Raw genomic sequence first — 16,995 nt, forward strand, 5'->3', positions numbered from 1 at the left:
AATCCTACTTATGTACATATATACGTCCATAGCCTGCAGCTCGGTCACCATGTGAGGCGGCGTTGGGTCCCCCATCCCAATGCCTCCCACGTTGTTGGCTGCCTGCCTATATAGGCCGTCCGGCGCCAGTCTCTACATTCCTTCCTGGCTTCGCCCGGATTCACGTCTCCCTGCTGATAACTACAGCCGTTTATTTAATCCACGGCTTCTCCGCTGTTTTATTGTTCATTTATTACAATTATAGTTATTGTGTAGGTATTTTAGACTTACTTTACATTGTTCAGGTACCCATTTCCTTTATCATTCCAACCGTACCCGCATTAACATGTCTATCGAGGTGATCACCATCGATCAAAGAACTGTCACTTACCGAGTGGTTTCCATGCCCGGAGATGGCACCTACCTTTTCCATTCTCTTTGTTACATATTGCACACCCATATCAGGCTCACTCTTGATATCCGGAGGAACATTGTGTCTTATGTATTGAATGACTGGGACAGGTTCAAGGTGTGTACTGATGACGGTACAGGAGATAATTATACTACACAGGAGCACTAGAAGAGTGAAATGCTTAAGCCCTTCACCTATGCATCTGCATGTAAGTTGATGGCTGCTGCTGAATTGTTCGGTTGTCACTTTCAAGTGTACCGAAATGGCCAAATATTTTACACCTTTTGACAACCGCCAATGCCTCTTAAACATCTTAGATTGACAGGTGACGATTTCAGTAGTGGACACTTTGATGTTTATGAATGTTTAAACTCTCAAAAGCTGGATGTGAAGTTATCGATTAAACTGGTTGTATGCTTACAACACTTGACAGATGCCGAATGTCTCTTCAACACAAGTCCTACAAATACTGTCGTAATTGAAACAAACCATGAAACTCAAACCGATTATGACTGCAGCAATCCAAGCTGTGAGATTTGAAACAAGATTACTGTTCACATGGCCAACTGTACGTTGCATGCTTAAGAGTAAGCTCAGTGCACAGCTTGGTCATATTACAACCGGAGGGCCGAACTCACAATGTGGTATACAAAGAGATCCTTAACAAATAATTATTGGTATATTTTCCCTCAGTTTAAAAAGGTTTAATTTTCTTCTTAATAAAAATTTTAAGGCAGTACTTCACCGCTGCGAAGCGCGGGTATTTTGCTAGTATATATATATATTCAAAAGAGTCTTAGAATTCTGAGAAATCTCTGTGCTCAAGGGACAAGGCCAAAAATCAATACAGGATGTACGTGATCTACGGGGCCTCATGTGCCATTGCATTAAAAACAGGCACAATTCTGTTATGGCAATTGTTGCCTTGACCCAGAAACACCTCCAGAAATCATTGTCTGTGAACACAGTCCACCATACCATCTATAAATGCAACTAAAAGCTCTATCAGACAAAGAAGAAGCCATATGTGAACATGATCCAAAAACAGCACCAGCTTCTCTGCCTCAGTCCATTTTAAATCAGCTTTGGCCCAAAGTAAAAAATGGTTCTGTGGTCACACAAATCGAAATTTGAAATTTTTTTTTGGAAAATACGGACACTGTGTCCTCCAAGGGACCATCCAGCTTGTTATCAGCACTCAGTTCAAAAGCCTGAATCAATGACAGTACAGGGGTGCATTAGTGCACATGGAAATTACACATATGAAAAGGCAACATCATTGCTGAAAGGCATATACAGGTTTTAGAGTAACTTGTGCTCCTATCCAAACAAGTCTTTTTTAAGGGAAGGCCTTGCATATTTCAGCAAGACTATGCTAAACCACATACTGCATCTATTACAACAGCATGGCATTGTTGAAGAGGAGTCCAGGTGCTGAAATGGCCTTCCTGAAGTCTAGAGCTTTCACCAATTAAAAACATTTGGCACACCATGAAATAGAAAATACAACAATATCGACCCAGGACTATTGAGCAGATAGAATCCTATATCCAGACAAGAATGGACAACTCTTCTCCCAAAAGTCCAGCAACTGGTCTCCTCTGTTCCCAGATGTTTACATACTGTTGATAAAAGAAGACTGGATATGACAGTGGTAAACATTGCCCTGTTCTAATTTTTGAGACATGTTGCTGCCATCAAATTCGAAATGACCTTATTCTTTTCTTAAAATGGTACAATTTCCCAGTTTAAACATTTGATATTATGATACGCGAGTCCCTGTCTCCCAGCCCAAAGCACGAGGCTGAATCTCAGTACTTTAACCAGCTTTATTCAGCTTGAAACAGGAACAGCACGGTTATTTATTGTAGCAGGATTTACCACTCTCTTATACACAGACACTACAGTCAGGCAGGGTCATGGCCAGGTTAGTGGCCAAGTAATACTGTTCCCTGCATTTACAAAATTCCTTGCATGACCCATTAATGACAGGTATTAATAGCGCGATCGCAATCATCTCGGAATTGCTTCTGCAGTGCTCTCCTGCAGCGCGGTCAGCCTGTGGTTGCCCTGGCAACGAACAAGCAATCTTCCACAGACTTGGCAATTGTGCTTCAGGATGCACTTCGGCGTGTCATCCCATTGTGTGGGTTGGGGGGGGAAGTTCCAAAACAGTTCAGAAACCTCACAATATGTTTTCAATGTTAAGTATGGGTTTATGAGATTTACAAATTATTGCATTCTGATTTTACTTACATTTTATACGTCCCAATTTTTTTGGAATTGGGGTTATAGTAGGAAATGTATGCCTAGTGTACACTGTTTTATTGATGCAGATTAAGTACATAGGTATTGTTCAAACAGATGTCAAAAGATTTTCTTTGTAATATTTTTTCTGTTTCATGCACAACAGGGTGCCTATCTCACATGACAGACAATGCCCATTGTGTTACTGTACACCACCACAGGGCAACACATAGTGTTTTTCACATTCCCCATTACAGTTTGGTTGACATAACATTTCCCATTGGTAGATGAGGCTTTGTGAACAAACTAAAAAGGAAGATATCTGTCCTCTCCTTCCACTTGAATGCAATAATTTAGCATTTTTGCCACAAAACTACTGTACCACACTGCAATTTGACACATTCACGTGAACAGAGTCACCAGGCGTATTATCGTGGTTCGGTTATACAATGCCATATGCATCAGTTTTCCTTTTAAGTAAAATCCTAAGCAGTTCACATGAGGTAAAGAAACTGTTCATTATTATACAGTAGCCTTAGTGAAACCAAGTGTCTCCCAGAGACAGCACAGATAATGCAGAGATTGTATTTGCTACCCAACTAGATACTATCAAATCATGTCCATTTGAACGTGATGCACTGTATTATATCCACAACAGACTTCGCTTGTAACCCATGAGACTTTCGGCAATACTTGTGTAATGATCAGGTACATACACCTGCATATTTTTGAAGATTGCCTGCCACAGTTTGTACATTTTCAGTGCTGGCAGATTGTCATTATTATTAGTGAAATGAATGTATTTCATAGTGATTGAAAAGTAACATAACTTTGCAGAAAATGTATGTCTACAACAATGGGTTAGTGGACCAGTACCATCTCTGGACTGATTTACCCAATATGCCCTACAATATCAGGAAACTAAAAAATACCCACAAGTCATTTGCAACTACAGATTGCCAGCAAAAGGCAAATGGTTCACAGTGAATTTTCAGACACCTCTCAGAACAGCGAATCATTTCAACATTTTCTCCACCAGACTATCAGTGACACATTGTAAATAGTCCAGATAATCATGATCAAAAGATATCTTTAGAGGTTACCTGTTAATAGTCAGCAAGGAAGTGAAGGACGGCCAGCAACAGTATGAATCTGACATCAAACACAGACATCACTGAAAACTATGCAGATTGGAATCTACCAAATAAGGTTGTAGCTTCAATGCCCATGTCTGCATTTGATGACCAATTCACATGGTCATCATTAGTTATTGATTCAAGCAATGGTTCCGTTTCAGTTTGTTCTAAAGCAGGCTTTACAGCTTTTTTGTTTGACATTAAGTTTGTTTGAAAGAACCACCCACTCATGAATAGTAATAAGTTATCATGAAGTGAAAGAATACAAAGAAATATTCATGCTGTTTTGCTGCATGATGTTATTTCCTCCACCGGATGGCAACAGAATACCATCTCAAGAGTTATTCGGGCTTAGCGATGTAAAGTAGATCATTACATGCCTGACACAGGCTTTATTGTACTTGTATAAAATACTGAGCCAGAGTCATACTCTGCATAATGCCAAACATGTTAATAAATATTAGTTTTACTGCACAATATACATTTCATTTTTTTTTTTAATTAGTCTTATACAATTAGCACTGTATAAAGATAATATAAAATTGCATTTAAAGATTGGTAGATTTTATTTCTATCATTCTGCCACAAAAAAGATATACTCTTAGCATGAGACAACACCACCAGAAACCCGACTACAGAGACAGTAATTGAATAACACCCTTATTTCTTCTTTCTACAAAAGATATTATAGCTTACATTGGATACTCATCTTCAAAAAAGGCACTTTATTAATAAAAGAATGCACTGGAAAGAAAAGGCACCTACCTCTAGGTGTCAGAGATGTTTGCTTCTCTAATTCTGCTTGCGGTCTCATACTGGCAGGAATATTATTATAAATACGCTTGTAGTGGTTGTATACTGCAACTGAGAGCACTTTCTTGGCATAGGATTGACCAACAACATATTTATCAAGATAGCCATAGATCTGGAAAAGATAATTGAAATTTCTGGTTAATTATGAACTACAGATCTGTTGAATATTGCCAAGTCAAATAGCAGTATATATAAATATAAAAGTATATATAAAAAATGTATAATAATATATATCATATTTCCTTACTATCTATCAAACAAAACCATGGCACCTGGTCAAGACTGTAATACAAACTGAGTTTATAGCAATTAATGCATGCTAAAAACTAAGACAATCAATTTTGTTTAATTTGTATTGAAAATAATTGCAGCATGCATAAAATTACAAATCGAAATTACCTTTTTTGGAGGTGGTGGAGGTTTCTGCTGAAATGCCAACTTAACTGCTTCTGCTGCAGATTCAGGTTCTTTATTTAGACTCTTCTTTGAGTCTGCCTCTGACAGCACAACAAAAAAGTGATGGCATTTTTCACATTTCACAAAGCGAGTTGAAGCTTAAATAATAAAAATCATAAAAATGTTGCTGTTAAAATAAATTTGCTGAGCAATTTGGCAAATGCAAAAAGTAACAAAAAAAGAGATTAAATTATAAATTATATAATTAAAAGCATTTGCTGACACTTATCAGTTATAAAATTGATCTCATAAAAATGAAACAAATTATTGCTAACATAGAACACTTTAAAAAAATATTTAGCCACCCTAACCTTCCCCAAACTCAGCCCCCTAACCCTCCCCCCCCTTCACAACGCAAGCGTCAGGGACACAAAGTGGCAAAAATGACAGCGGCTATACAGGCTTTAAAATGATCGACGGGCAGAGTGACAGCAGCAGCAACAGAAAGACAGCAGATGATCTGATGGCATCTCCTTAGCATGCGTTCAGCCACCCGCCCTTCAAAATATGAGCAGCATTATACTCCCTGCGAGAAAGATTTAACCATGCCCGGAAATAAAGAACAAGTATTGTTTTTACAATGTCACGTGAGACAAGGCAGTGAGCCATCATTTAAAACAAGTCCACGGACATCTAACCTAGCAGTTGTTGGATCGCTTTTGGCAGACACACATCATGTGCTCCCAGCTATTAAAACAACTATAAGCGACAAGCAAAACACGCAGATCACCAGCAGCAGAAAGCCAGCAGATGATCCTACCGCTTCTCCATAGCGTGCGTTCAGCCAATCTTAATCACCCTCCCCCCTCCTCACTTCTCCCCTCAACCCTTCCCTTTGCAACGCAAGAAGCAGAGACACAAAGTGGCGAAAGGTCGGCTGCTGTACAGGTTTTGAAATGATTGAGCAGCGAGACAAGGAGAACAGTCAGCTTGCCAGCAGCAGAAAGACAGCAGATGATCTGACAGCATCTCCTTAGCGTGCGTTCAGCCGCCACCCCCTTCACAACGCAAGCAGCGTTATACCTCCTGCGAGAAAGAGATGTAAACATGCCCGGGTCTGGAAATAAAGGACAAGTATTGTTTTTACAAAAGTTTTAAAGTAAAAGTGAAAAAAATGCATATGTAACAATTCCCATGAAAATAACAATCTCTTTAAATTGTATATCCGGTAAACCAAACAGGGGGGTGAGCAAGTGAAGTGAGCAGGGGGCGGAGCCCCCTAGTAAACAAAATCAAAAACAAGTGATCCAAAAATAGTACAGTGCACCTTCATGAATAAATAATACTCAAGAAAGTGAACCGTGGAGCTTAAAATCTAGAATAAACTATCCATAAAAATGAGGTAAAAATTCTAAGACAGGTAGCTGTCCTTTAAAATACAAGAGCCCTCATGCATCCCTTTAAACTGACATCTTCCTGTCTTACCCTGTTCGGATCTAGCAGCATAAAGACACATCAAACCAACAGGCGCAGACAACAATCAGTTCCTGACCCGTGTAAATGCCACCCATCCCATGGCGCCCCACTGAGCCTCCTGCTGCCATCCCCAGCCTTGTAGTCTTCTAGAGTAATTACAGATGCTCCTGGTCTCTGACTGCTCAGCAGGAGCAATCCTCAGCCCTGTCTTGAATGCTGGCCACATGCTCCATCCACCTGCTTCCTTTATTCTTACACCGTCTCTCACTTGTTCCTGCCCTTCTTTCCTGTGCATTATCCTCCACTTTCTTTTCTTTCTGTCTTTGTTCTCCCCCTCTCTATCCCATGCAGGATCCACTTATTGGCCTGCCTAATTGGCCACAGTTGCGATGAACCGCTTCCTTTGCAGCATCATTGCATGTGGCATAATCAGACAGCACCTCAACTAACCGTGGAGTGAAATTCACTCACACACCCATGCCCGATTACAGCCTGCACATTTGGGAAGCAATTACTTAAAATTTGCCTGATGCCACAGACAACCTATTACAAAGTTTATTTTTCCAGTCAGTTATTTGAATATGATGCTGTATATTAGGTTTGACACAATACTAAAATTTCAGACTTCAACATAATAAGTGCTGAAATTCAAAACAGATTTGATACCCTACAATATATTATGGAAGTAAAAAAAATAAAAACTTAATACATTGCAGTTGTATATGCATTAAAATAAAATGCAATTAAATGCAAATACAAGTAGTGCACTCTTTTTCAAAAGATAAGAGTTCGGCAAAAAATAAAAAGTAGGCTCAAATCCGGTCAACAGTTTTTACATTGATGAAAACAAATACCGTCACTGAGGTATTAGAATGAAACGTAATACTGTAAATGTCATTCAGTCTTTATTGAGTAAGTATTGCAATCTTTTGTAAACAATATGCATTAAAAACGCTTAAACAAACATTAAATATTCAACTAAAAAGAACATTGTGGTCTTTTTGTAAACATTTGCTCAGAAAAGCTAGACAAAAGCAGGACACCAACACATTGAAAGGGTTGGCATGAATGGAAACAGTGAACACTGCATTTTTATATAAATAAATAATAATGTCTTTCTAACTTCCACATTTCTTTCTAAAAAGACTAGTATGTCAATGTGCTCTTGTTGGGTCGGAAATGAAACCTGACCTTACTCAATACAGTATGTGCCCTAAAGCACAGCTGTAAGTATGAGTATACAGGGGAGTCACACTACTGATTGTGTAGTTCAAAACTGAAAAAAATTATAGCACCTTAAATTAAATAGTAAATGCTAGGGCTGGGTGATATATCGAGTTTTTAAGAAATATCAACATATTTTATTACAAGATATAGGTAGGATGAGACATTATATATATTGATATAGTTTATGTTACTTTAAAATTATACTCATACAGCTGCCAGTTCACATTTCTCTTCTCCCCATTTGTCTCTCTCACAACTTCAACTTACCCCACCTCTTTCCCTCCCTGAACAAAACTCACCCCTCCCTTGCCATTTCACTTGGTAAGTCCTGCGGGTAATGACACAATGGAGACGGATAAAGAAACAAAGGAAGCTATCGGAGAAGAGCTGGTTGATAAAAATAAAAACAATGGCTCAATTATTTGGAGATGATTCGGGTTCAAAGTGTCACATGAGCAGCAGAATAATGTACAGGTAGTCCCCAGGTTACGGACATCTGACCTACGACTTACGAATGGGGCCGCAACTCATGCGCCTCAGAAAATGCTGATCCGTTATCTTCGGCCTGGGGAAACTGCAAGCGGTGGCTGAACAAAGGCAATTTGACTGCTCACGCAGTACAGTGTCCCTAAGGTGGCTCCCGGTGTATCCATAGTGCATAGTCACCGGGGTCACAGCTATCGCTCGTGTACAGGACGGAGCCTTGATAGGGTGGCTTGCTGCCCGCCCACTATGCCGCCACAGCTACTGCTCCTGACTGGATGCAGGCTGGGTGGAGCGGAGGGGGGAGTTTCACTGTCCACCCACCACACAGGGCTGCCCCGTTCGTTCTTGATGGGCGGCTGGTAATGCTGCAAGCAGTGACCCAGTTGTGGTTGAACTGAGGCCATTGAGGGTGAACGGGGCAGTGGGAGGTAGCATTGTAGGGTGGCTGCCTGTTGAATGGGGGCGGTGGTGGGTGATTCACTACCCGCATTGGGCCACACCGTGGTTGTTCTGGGTGGGTGGACACTGCAGGCAGCATACTATAGTGAACCACCCCTCGTCGCCCCCATTCAATCTCAATAGCAAGCCTGCTTGTACTGTTACGCACATAGCAGGAAGTTGTCTCTTTTCAGTACATCAGACGTGTTGATGACCGGTACCTTCCTGCTGTGATAGCATGTACAGTGCTGTGCAGAAGAGCTCATCTTAACCTTTGTCTTCACCCTTCAAGAATGTCTCTGAAACACAAATCTGATGCAAGTGTTGGTGATACAGTAAAGAAGAGAAAAACCATCACCATTGAAAATAAAGTAGAAATAATAAAAAGGTCAAAGAGTGGTGAAACTCCATCATTCATTGGCAGAGCACTTGGTTACAGTCGTCAACAATAGCATTTATTAAAATAATGTACCTGTTCCGACTTACATACAAATTCAACTTAAGTACAAACCTACAGTCCCTATCTCATATGTAACCCGGGGACTGCCTGTATTCTGCAGAGAATGCCGAAAACAAGTCCCAGCAAAAGCTTTGAGCACTACTAATCTTTTCCACCATTTACAACAGTGCCATAAAGTGCAGTATGAAGAGTGTGTGAAAATGCGTGCTGCAACCCAGACCGTGAAGCCTTCCCAGTCTCCTGTTCCAATACAAACCACGTTACAAAACTCATATAGCCGTGCTGTACCTTATGAGAGAGAAAGGGAGAAGTGGGTTAAGATTACTAAAGCAGTGGCTTATCATATCGCTAAAGACATGATCACTGTGTCATCTGTAGAAGAAGATGGCTTTATACAGCTGCTAAAAACACTTGACAGAAGATACCAGTTACCTAGTCAGAATTACACTGCAAAAGAAGTACTGCCAAAAATGAATACTGAAGTTAGAGAGAGTCTCGCTGCCCGGCTCGCAAAAGTGTATTACTTCACTCTGACCACCAGAAGGACCTGCAAGCCATACACGAGTGTGACAGTACATTTCATGGAATACTGGGAACTGAAAAGTGTGTCTCCAAACCAGCTACTTTCCCCAAGACTACACCGGGGAGCATATACCATAGTTGAAGCCTTCCAGGATGCCCTTATAAAAGCTGGAAACTCAACCCAACGGGATTGGTTGCTGTAACTACTGACAACTGGACTGGTTGCTGTTAACGGCGATGCAACTGTACAAGTGGCTGAGGATGCAGTGTTTTGGTCACAGATCTTATATACACAATGGTGAGTGCAATATTGAATCAGTTAATTTAAAATAAAAAAAATATCCCAGGCATAATGTACTCTTTTAGGGTTGATTTTTTCCCCCCCTTTTCTCCCAGTACTGAATATTTTTCCAAAAAATTCTGTTTTTTTAAAAAACACACAAAGCAATACTTTCTCTCATAAATCAACATAAAACGCTTGTTGGTGTATTGTGTATAGTGTATTGTTACTGCATGTTAGAGATCTGGCAGTGGCACGTCAGCTGGCGACTGATCAGCTGGTGCCAGTGCCTCACTTTCATTTTAGACTTCGATTTCCAGATCACTTGCACCAAAATCACAGTTCAACAAGTTACTATCCAATTCAAATAATAAAATATACACAAAATGTCATCCACTGAGTATTTTGCTTTTCACATTCACTTCACTCTCTCACTTGATTCTCATGCCATGCTAGACGTTGCTTACTCTATGCTACTTAGACTCACACACAGGGATTAAATGTCAATTCAATGAGTTTAACAGTCATCCAAGCACAGAGAGTCTACCTATAACATAATGGTGCATTTGATAGACATTTACAGCTTTTTTTCACTCTCTGCTTGCCCTAAAATAGTTTAGCAAAAACATTCACAGAACTACTTACAGAACTAAATATGCCTATTGACCACAGTATAATTTATTTGAAATATTTAGTCTTATACAGCTATGACTTACAAAATTGAAACTCTGTTACATAAACTCTCAGCACTATTGGATTGTGTGAGAAAGTGACTGAGAATTGTGACACTGAATGAGAGTCCCAGCTGAGAAGAGACAGGAAAGAGAAGAGTGTACTGTGTAAAGCACGCAGCCACACCTGTCACACATGACATGCAACAGGTGATGCCTCAGCACCATGCAACTCCGTGTCAAGCTGCGTGAAAGTTCTTACGGCAGCTGGAGTGCCAATTCTGCCACCAACCCAAAAGTTTTTTTGCAGAGTATCATCATACCCAGGATGAAGCAATTGCGATTAAGGGTTCTGCGCAAGTACCCAAAGAAGTGTTCCGGCAGTTGCATAATTCAAACTAGCGACCACCAGCAAATCCTTACCACCAGAGCCACCACTCCACTTAAGTAGAGACAGGGATGCATTTCAAATACAGAAGTGTTTGAGATTGAAAAGGTTTAAAATATTCATCTGTTTCACTCATTTGCTGGTGATTTTATCAAAATGGTTTAACTAAAACCATTCGTAGGTTACACATTACACAACACAATTTACACACGGTTATATCTTATAAATCCCTACTAAACACAGATGAATGTTAATTTGCCTTTGAATGATCTGCCTCTTTATATAAAAAATGAAAGTGTTATTAAAAGTTTTTATTTTGTGTGTTACAGGATGTGGTATGGATGATGTCTGCATCACCCGGGGCATTTCTCTGTGTAAGAAAGTTGTCAGCAGCTTCTCCTACAGCTGGAGGAAGAGAACTGAATGAAGTGCAAATGCAGCTGGGTCACCCATTATTCAATGAGACAGCCACTCGCTTGGGGATCACAGCTGCTAATGAGAAAGAGGGTCCTAGAGCATGAAAGAGTGCTTCATAAAGTCCTTTTTGTCGATACGAAAACCAGACCTATTGTCCCAACACAGAGGTCCTGGAGGCAGTTCAGAAAGCTCTGAAACCCCTTTAGGATTTCACTGATGCTCTTTCAGGAGGGGAGTACGTGACCCTGCCATATGTCAGAACTATGCTACACCTGTTTAACACTAGTCTCCTGGCACTTGGACAGGGCGATAGTGAGCTGTGTAAATCCATCAAGACCAGCGTAATTCTGGGAGGATTTGGGGCGTTACATAATGCGCGTGCACGAGCGTTAGTTTTCACGCTGATCGGGATTTATGTAGCGAAAGAACGTGGAAGTTGGAGTACGCACAGATTCCTGCATCTGGATTTTTCTGTGCGTAAGCACATTTCGGCTTTGTGCTTACGCCATGTTATAGTGCGAGTTCTACACACAGCGTTATACATGAGGCCCCAGAACTGACAAGGTAGTCTTCTCCAAAGTTCTGCCTGTGTCATGCGCCAGTCCAGGTAAGACTGAGGAGATTACAAGGCTTAACGCGTGGCTCAAATCTTGGTGCAGGGTAGAAGGGTATAGGTTTGTGGGGCATTGGGATTGCTTTTGGAACAGATGGGACCTGTTCCACCATGACGGTTTACATCTGAACTGGCGCACTAATGTATTGGGAAGGCATATGTGTAGGCTAGTCGAGGATTGTTTAAAGTAGGGAATGCAGGGAGTTTAGGACAGGCCAGGTTTAGATCTATACATGGAAGAATAAACAATGGTATAGAAATAAAAGTGCACAGAAATGTAAATTCTAAGCAAACATTTAAATGTAGAAGGAGTAACAAATTAAAAATATCTAGCCTTAATGCAACAAGTATCAAAAATAAGGTAAGTGATTTGGAGTTATATGTAGCATAGCATAATTATGATATTATAGCAATTACAGAAACCTGGCTAAATAATAAAGATGGGGATGAGTGTAACATAGAGGGATACACATTTCTTAGCAAGGATAGACAGAACAGAAAAGGAGGTGGGGTTGTGGTTTATGCCAAACAGGATTTAAATGCAAGTCCTCTTCAGTTGGATGATGAGCCCCATCTTAGTGAGGACATGTAGCTTCGATGGAAAATATTAGGGAAAGAGGTCTTATTTTAGGAGTGTGTCATAGACCACCCAATTCAGACAGTAATTTCAACACACATCTTTGTAGTAATATCAAAAAGGCAAGTTTACAGGGAGATATTATAGTCATGGGAGACTTTAATTATCCAAATATTAACTGGGATAACCTTGCAGATGGAGGATCACAAGAATTTTCAAGAGTAATCAGTGACTGCTTTTTAAAACTGCACATTAAAGCACCAACACAGGGTGAAGCCTGTCTGGATTTAGTATTTTGTAATGATCAGGATAGAATTGAGGGTGTAGAGGTGATTGAGCCACTAGGGTCAAGTGACCATAATGCAATACAGTTCTCAATACAGTGGAACCTCAGTTCACGAATGTCTCGAACACGTACAAATCAGTTCACAACCAAAAAGTTAGCCAAACTTTTGCATCTGTTCACGACCACAGACTCGGTATACGAACAAGCCAGTTTCGCTTTCAGTTTGTGCGCGCCAATGATTTCCGCACGTGTTCATTCTCTCCCTGTACAGTGAGAGAGAGAGAGAGAGATACGCACACGCCAGACAGACAGGCGCACATGACACAGACAAACGGAATTAATTTGGAATTAATAGGAAACAAAAAAAAAACCCAAACTCTACAGTAGATTAATAAATATTTAAAAAAGAAGTAGCAAAGGACTGCCCATTGTGTATTCAAACCTAACATTTTTACTTCCTATGTGTAATACTTCACATTTACTGACATTAAATTTCATCTGCCACAAATCTACCCAAGCCTGTATGCAATCCAAGTCCTTCATGTAATGATATAACGGATTCCAAATTATCTGCTAATACACCTATGTTGGTATCATCTGCAAACGTAACCAGCTTTTTACTTATATTCCTATCTAAATCATTTATGTATATTAAAAATAGCAGCAGCCCTAGCACTGACCCCTGTGGAACACCACTCTTAACATCGGCCAGTTCTGATGAGGTTCCCCGCACCATCACCCTCTGCTTCCTGTGTCTGAGTCAATTCTGCACCCATCTAAAAACATCACCCTGAACTCCCACTTCTTTTAATTTGATGCCCAACCTCTCATGTGGCACCTTATCAAATGCTTTCTGAAAGTCCAGATAAATATCATATGCTCCACTTTGATCGTATCCTTTTGTTGCTTCCTCATAGAATTCCAGCATGTTAGTAAAACACGACCTTCCTCTTCTGAACCCATGCTGACTGTTCAGAATAACTCCTGTCCTTGCCATGTGTTGTTCAATCTTATCCTTTATAATTCCTTCCATTAATTTTCCTCTGGTGCATGTTAAGCTTACTGGCCTATAGTTGCTTGGAACTGCCCTGTTACCCTTTTGATATAATGGGATATTTGCCATTTTCCAGTCCTTCGGAATCTCTCCAGTGCGCAGTGACTTCCTAAAAATACGTGTCAAGGTTTTATATATGTACTCACTAGCCTCCTTAAGAACACAAGGATAAATATTATCTGGTCCTGGTGATTTGTTTGATTTCATCTTGTTTAATCTGAGCAGCACCTTTCCCTCTACAATTTCAAAATCCCTCAGTACCTCCTTAATAGTCACGTTTATCTCTGGGAGGTTATCCACTTGCAAACACCTCAGATAAATGTAAGTTTAGGGCATCCATTATTTCACTGCCTGTATTGTTTAATTCCCCTTTACTATTTCTGATGCACTTGTTCTCCTCCTTGACTGTTCTTTTACTACTAAAACACTGAAAGAATCTCTTAAGGTCTTCTTTTGCCTTATCTGTTATATTCCTCTCCAACTGTCTTTTAGCCTCCCTGATATCCTTTTTAATGGTTGCCCTCATGTTCTCATATGCTCTACGATTCACTTTGCAGTCATTAGTCGTATATGCCTTATAAAGCAGTTTTTTCCTATTTTAAATCTTTATTAATCCACTGTGGGGTTTTTTTTAGTTTCCTATTAATTCCAAATTGAGGTATGTATCTGTCCTGCATTATATGTAAAATATGTAGAATAAAAATAAAAATTAGTTAAAAATGAATAAAAAAAAAGACAATGCCAATTAACTAAAACAAAATATAATTAATGGTAAAATCAGAATAGTTTTAGTTTCTCTCTTCAGTTCACACTTTTGACCTCTTGGGAGACACTGGTCTTCTTAAAAGGACCTTGAATTAAGTAAATCATATTTGAGTTCATGCACTCTTTCATTGTATGTTTTCAGAAAATACAGATCAAGCATTTTCTTAAAAACCTGAAAACGCAAACACAAAAACTAAACTGAAACTGAAACTAGAGTGAGTGAGAAAAGAAAAGAAACTTTGGTGGAGTCATGAATAAGTTATGTACAAGCTGTATCTTTTGAATGGTAAGGTGGGAATGTAAGATCATAAACAATGGCAGTGCTGAGTATAGTTTTGTCAACACATCTAGCCATGTACCTTTATCTCCAGATATTGCAGGACCAGTCACAGGTTCAGGAGGGTCTGCTAAGTCACTACAGGAAGAGTCAGACTTACCAATCTGTTCGTTCTCAGGTTTGAGATTTGATAGTGTCACACAGCAATTTCTGCAGATGCGCTGACTGGACCTTAAATTGAGACTAGGGTGATCCTATATTGCTGTCTTGGGCACATCTCCTAAAAGTATGGGTTATCGGCTTGAGATGACGTTTGAAAGGGTCACAGCCAAGATATAGAGGAGCTGGAAAAGAGCTTTAAAACAATATAAGAACCATTTCTGTGCCAGCCAAATTCATAATAGCCCCGCCAGCCATTAAGTGACACAGGTGGATGCCTAAAGCGTCGTCATCCAAGGGAGACCGCTTAGGCAAGTTAAAGCATAAGGTACCTTTTTTTTTTGACAAACATGGTATGCTTTGCAAAAATGCCTTGCAAGGTCCAGCAATTTCTATAAATGTTTAATATCTTGCCCGCACTGGCGCTTTACAATAACAATGGAGGCAATGGGGCATGAAGTACCACAGGAAAATAAAAGCCTAAAACTAACTGAACCTGTACTCTTTGTTTTGATAAAAGAACAAATGCTTTCCATTTTTCCAGATTAAAAGGCGTGTATGTGATCATTTTATAACATATTGCTGGTACTACTTTTCTAAAGGTAGTTTTGCATTCACTTGTGTAAGTTTACTAAATACTTAGGTAAATCAAATTAAAAACCAACCATGTGGCACAAACAGTTTATGCTATTATTTGGTCTGATTTGGGGATACCACTCCCCGGGCAGGCATAAGGTTCACAAAAAGACTAAAAGTGCAGAGGTAACTGGCAAAAGCAGTTTTCTTTAAAAAATGGCTGAATCTCCAAAAATTGCTCATTTCTTGATTTTTGTTCAAAGGTGGCATGTATAAGACATCTTACAATGTGTGTGTAATCAAAAGACTGAAAAAAGGAACATATTCAGAAAGTTATGGCTTTTGTTTTCCAGCTATACCCAGGCCCTGTTAACTCCAATGTAAAATGCCAGAGTGGGCAAGATAATTTATGGAACTTACTGGACTTTAGAACACAATTTTGCATGGCAAATGCAATTGTACCATATTGTGAAGGAGTACATTTGACTTGAAAAATACTGAAACTGGCAGCTTTTTAGGTAAGTTATGGGGCATATGCCCCAGACAGAGGAGGACTAACCCCAAGGCTCCATTTGGGCTTTGAACATCACTGCCTTTAAGTGTTTAACTAAACTTGGTATTGTGTTGTAGCAAACAGGATGTTCATTTGTAATGCAGGCTGCAGAATAGATGCATTGAAAAATCTGTATTAAAAGTAATTTTAAAATGTTAATAATAATACATTTTAATTATTCGTAGGCGCCTTTCTAAACACTCAAGGACACCGAACAACAGGTAAAACATAGATTATAAACAAAACTAAAATACAAAATTTAAAATCAGACAGAGCAATTGTAGTCAATGAGAAAAAGCGGTCTTAAACAAATGAGTTTTAAGTTTAGATTTGAAAAGTGAGAATGACTCAATATTTATAAGCTCAGATGGTAGTGAGTTCCAAAGCTGGGGAGCCCAGCATGGTAGTAAGACGGACGAAAGGGACGGTCAAGTGGATGGAGGAAAAGGATCTAAGGGTGCGGGAGGTAATGGCAACATGGAGGAGGTCAGACAGATATGGAGGGGCAAGGTTGTGGATAGCCTTAAAAGTTAGTAGGAGAATTTTGAATTGAATTCGGAACTGAACTGGAAGCCAATGAAGCTGCTGCAAGACGGGAATGATATGGTGAATTGTGGTCTAGTAATGATGTGGGCAGCTACAGTAAATTCTGGAACAGTTGACGCTTATAAAGAGATTTACGAGAAAGACCAAAGGAAAGGGAATTACAATAATCCAGATGAGTAGTTACCAGGCTATGAACAAGAATAGCAGTGGTGTGGGGAGTGGCAGGGCGAATATATGCTTA

At 39.8% G+C, this 16,995-nt stretch overlaps 1 protein-coding gene across 1 annotated transcript in view; it reads right to left on the minus strand.

Annotated features, from left to right (window-relative positions):
* Positions 1 to 16,995, minus strand: part of clpxa (caseinolytic mitochondrial matrix peptidase chaperone subunit Xa) — a 160,101-nt gene that overhangs the window by 114,672 nt on the left and 28,434 nt on the right. Inside the window, exons 4-5 of the mRNA XM_039771355.1 lie at positions 4,987 to 5,141; positions 4,540 to 4,699 (exon numbers count right to left, since the gene is read on the minus strand). Of these exons, the coding sequence (XP_039627289.1) occupies positions 4,540 to 4,699; positions 4,987 to 5,141 (315 nt within the window). The remainder of the gene's footprint in view (positions 1 to 4,539; positions 4,700 to 4,986; positions 5,142 to 16,995) is intronic.

The sequence above is a fragment of the Polypterus senegalus genome, chromosome 12, assembly GCF_016835505.1.
Source record: "Polypterus senegalus isolate Bchr_013 chromosome 12, ASM1683550v1, whole genome shotgun sequence".
Taxonomy (NCBI): Eukaryota; Metazoa; Chordata; class Cladistia; order Polypteriformes; family Polypteridae; genus Polypterus; species Polypterus senegalus.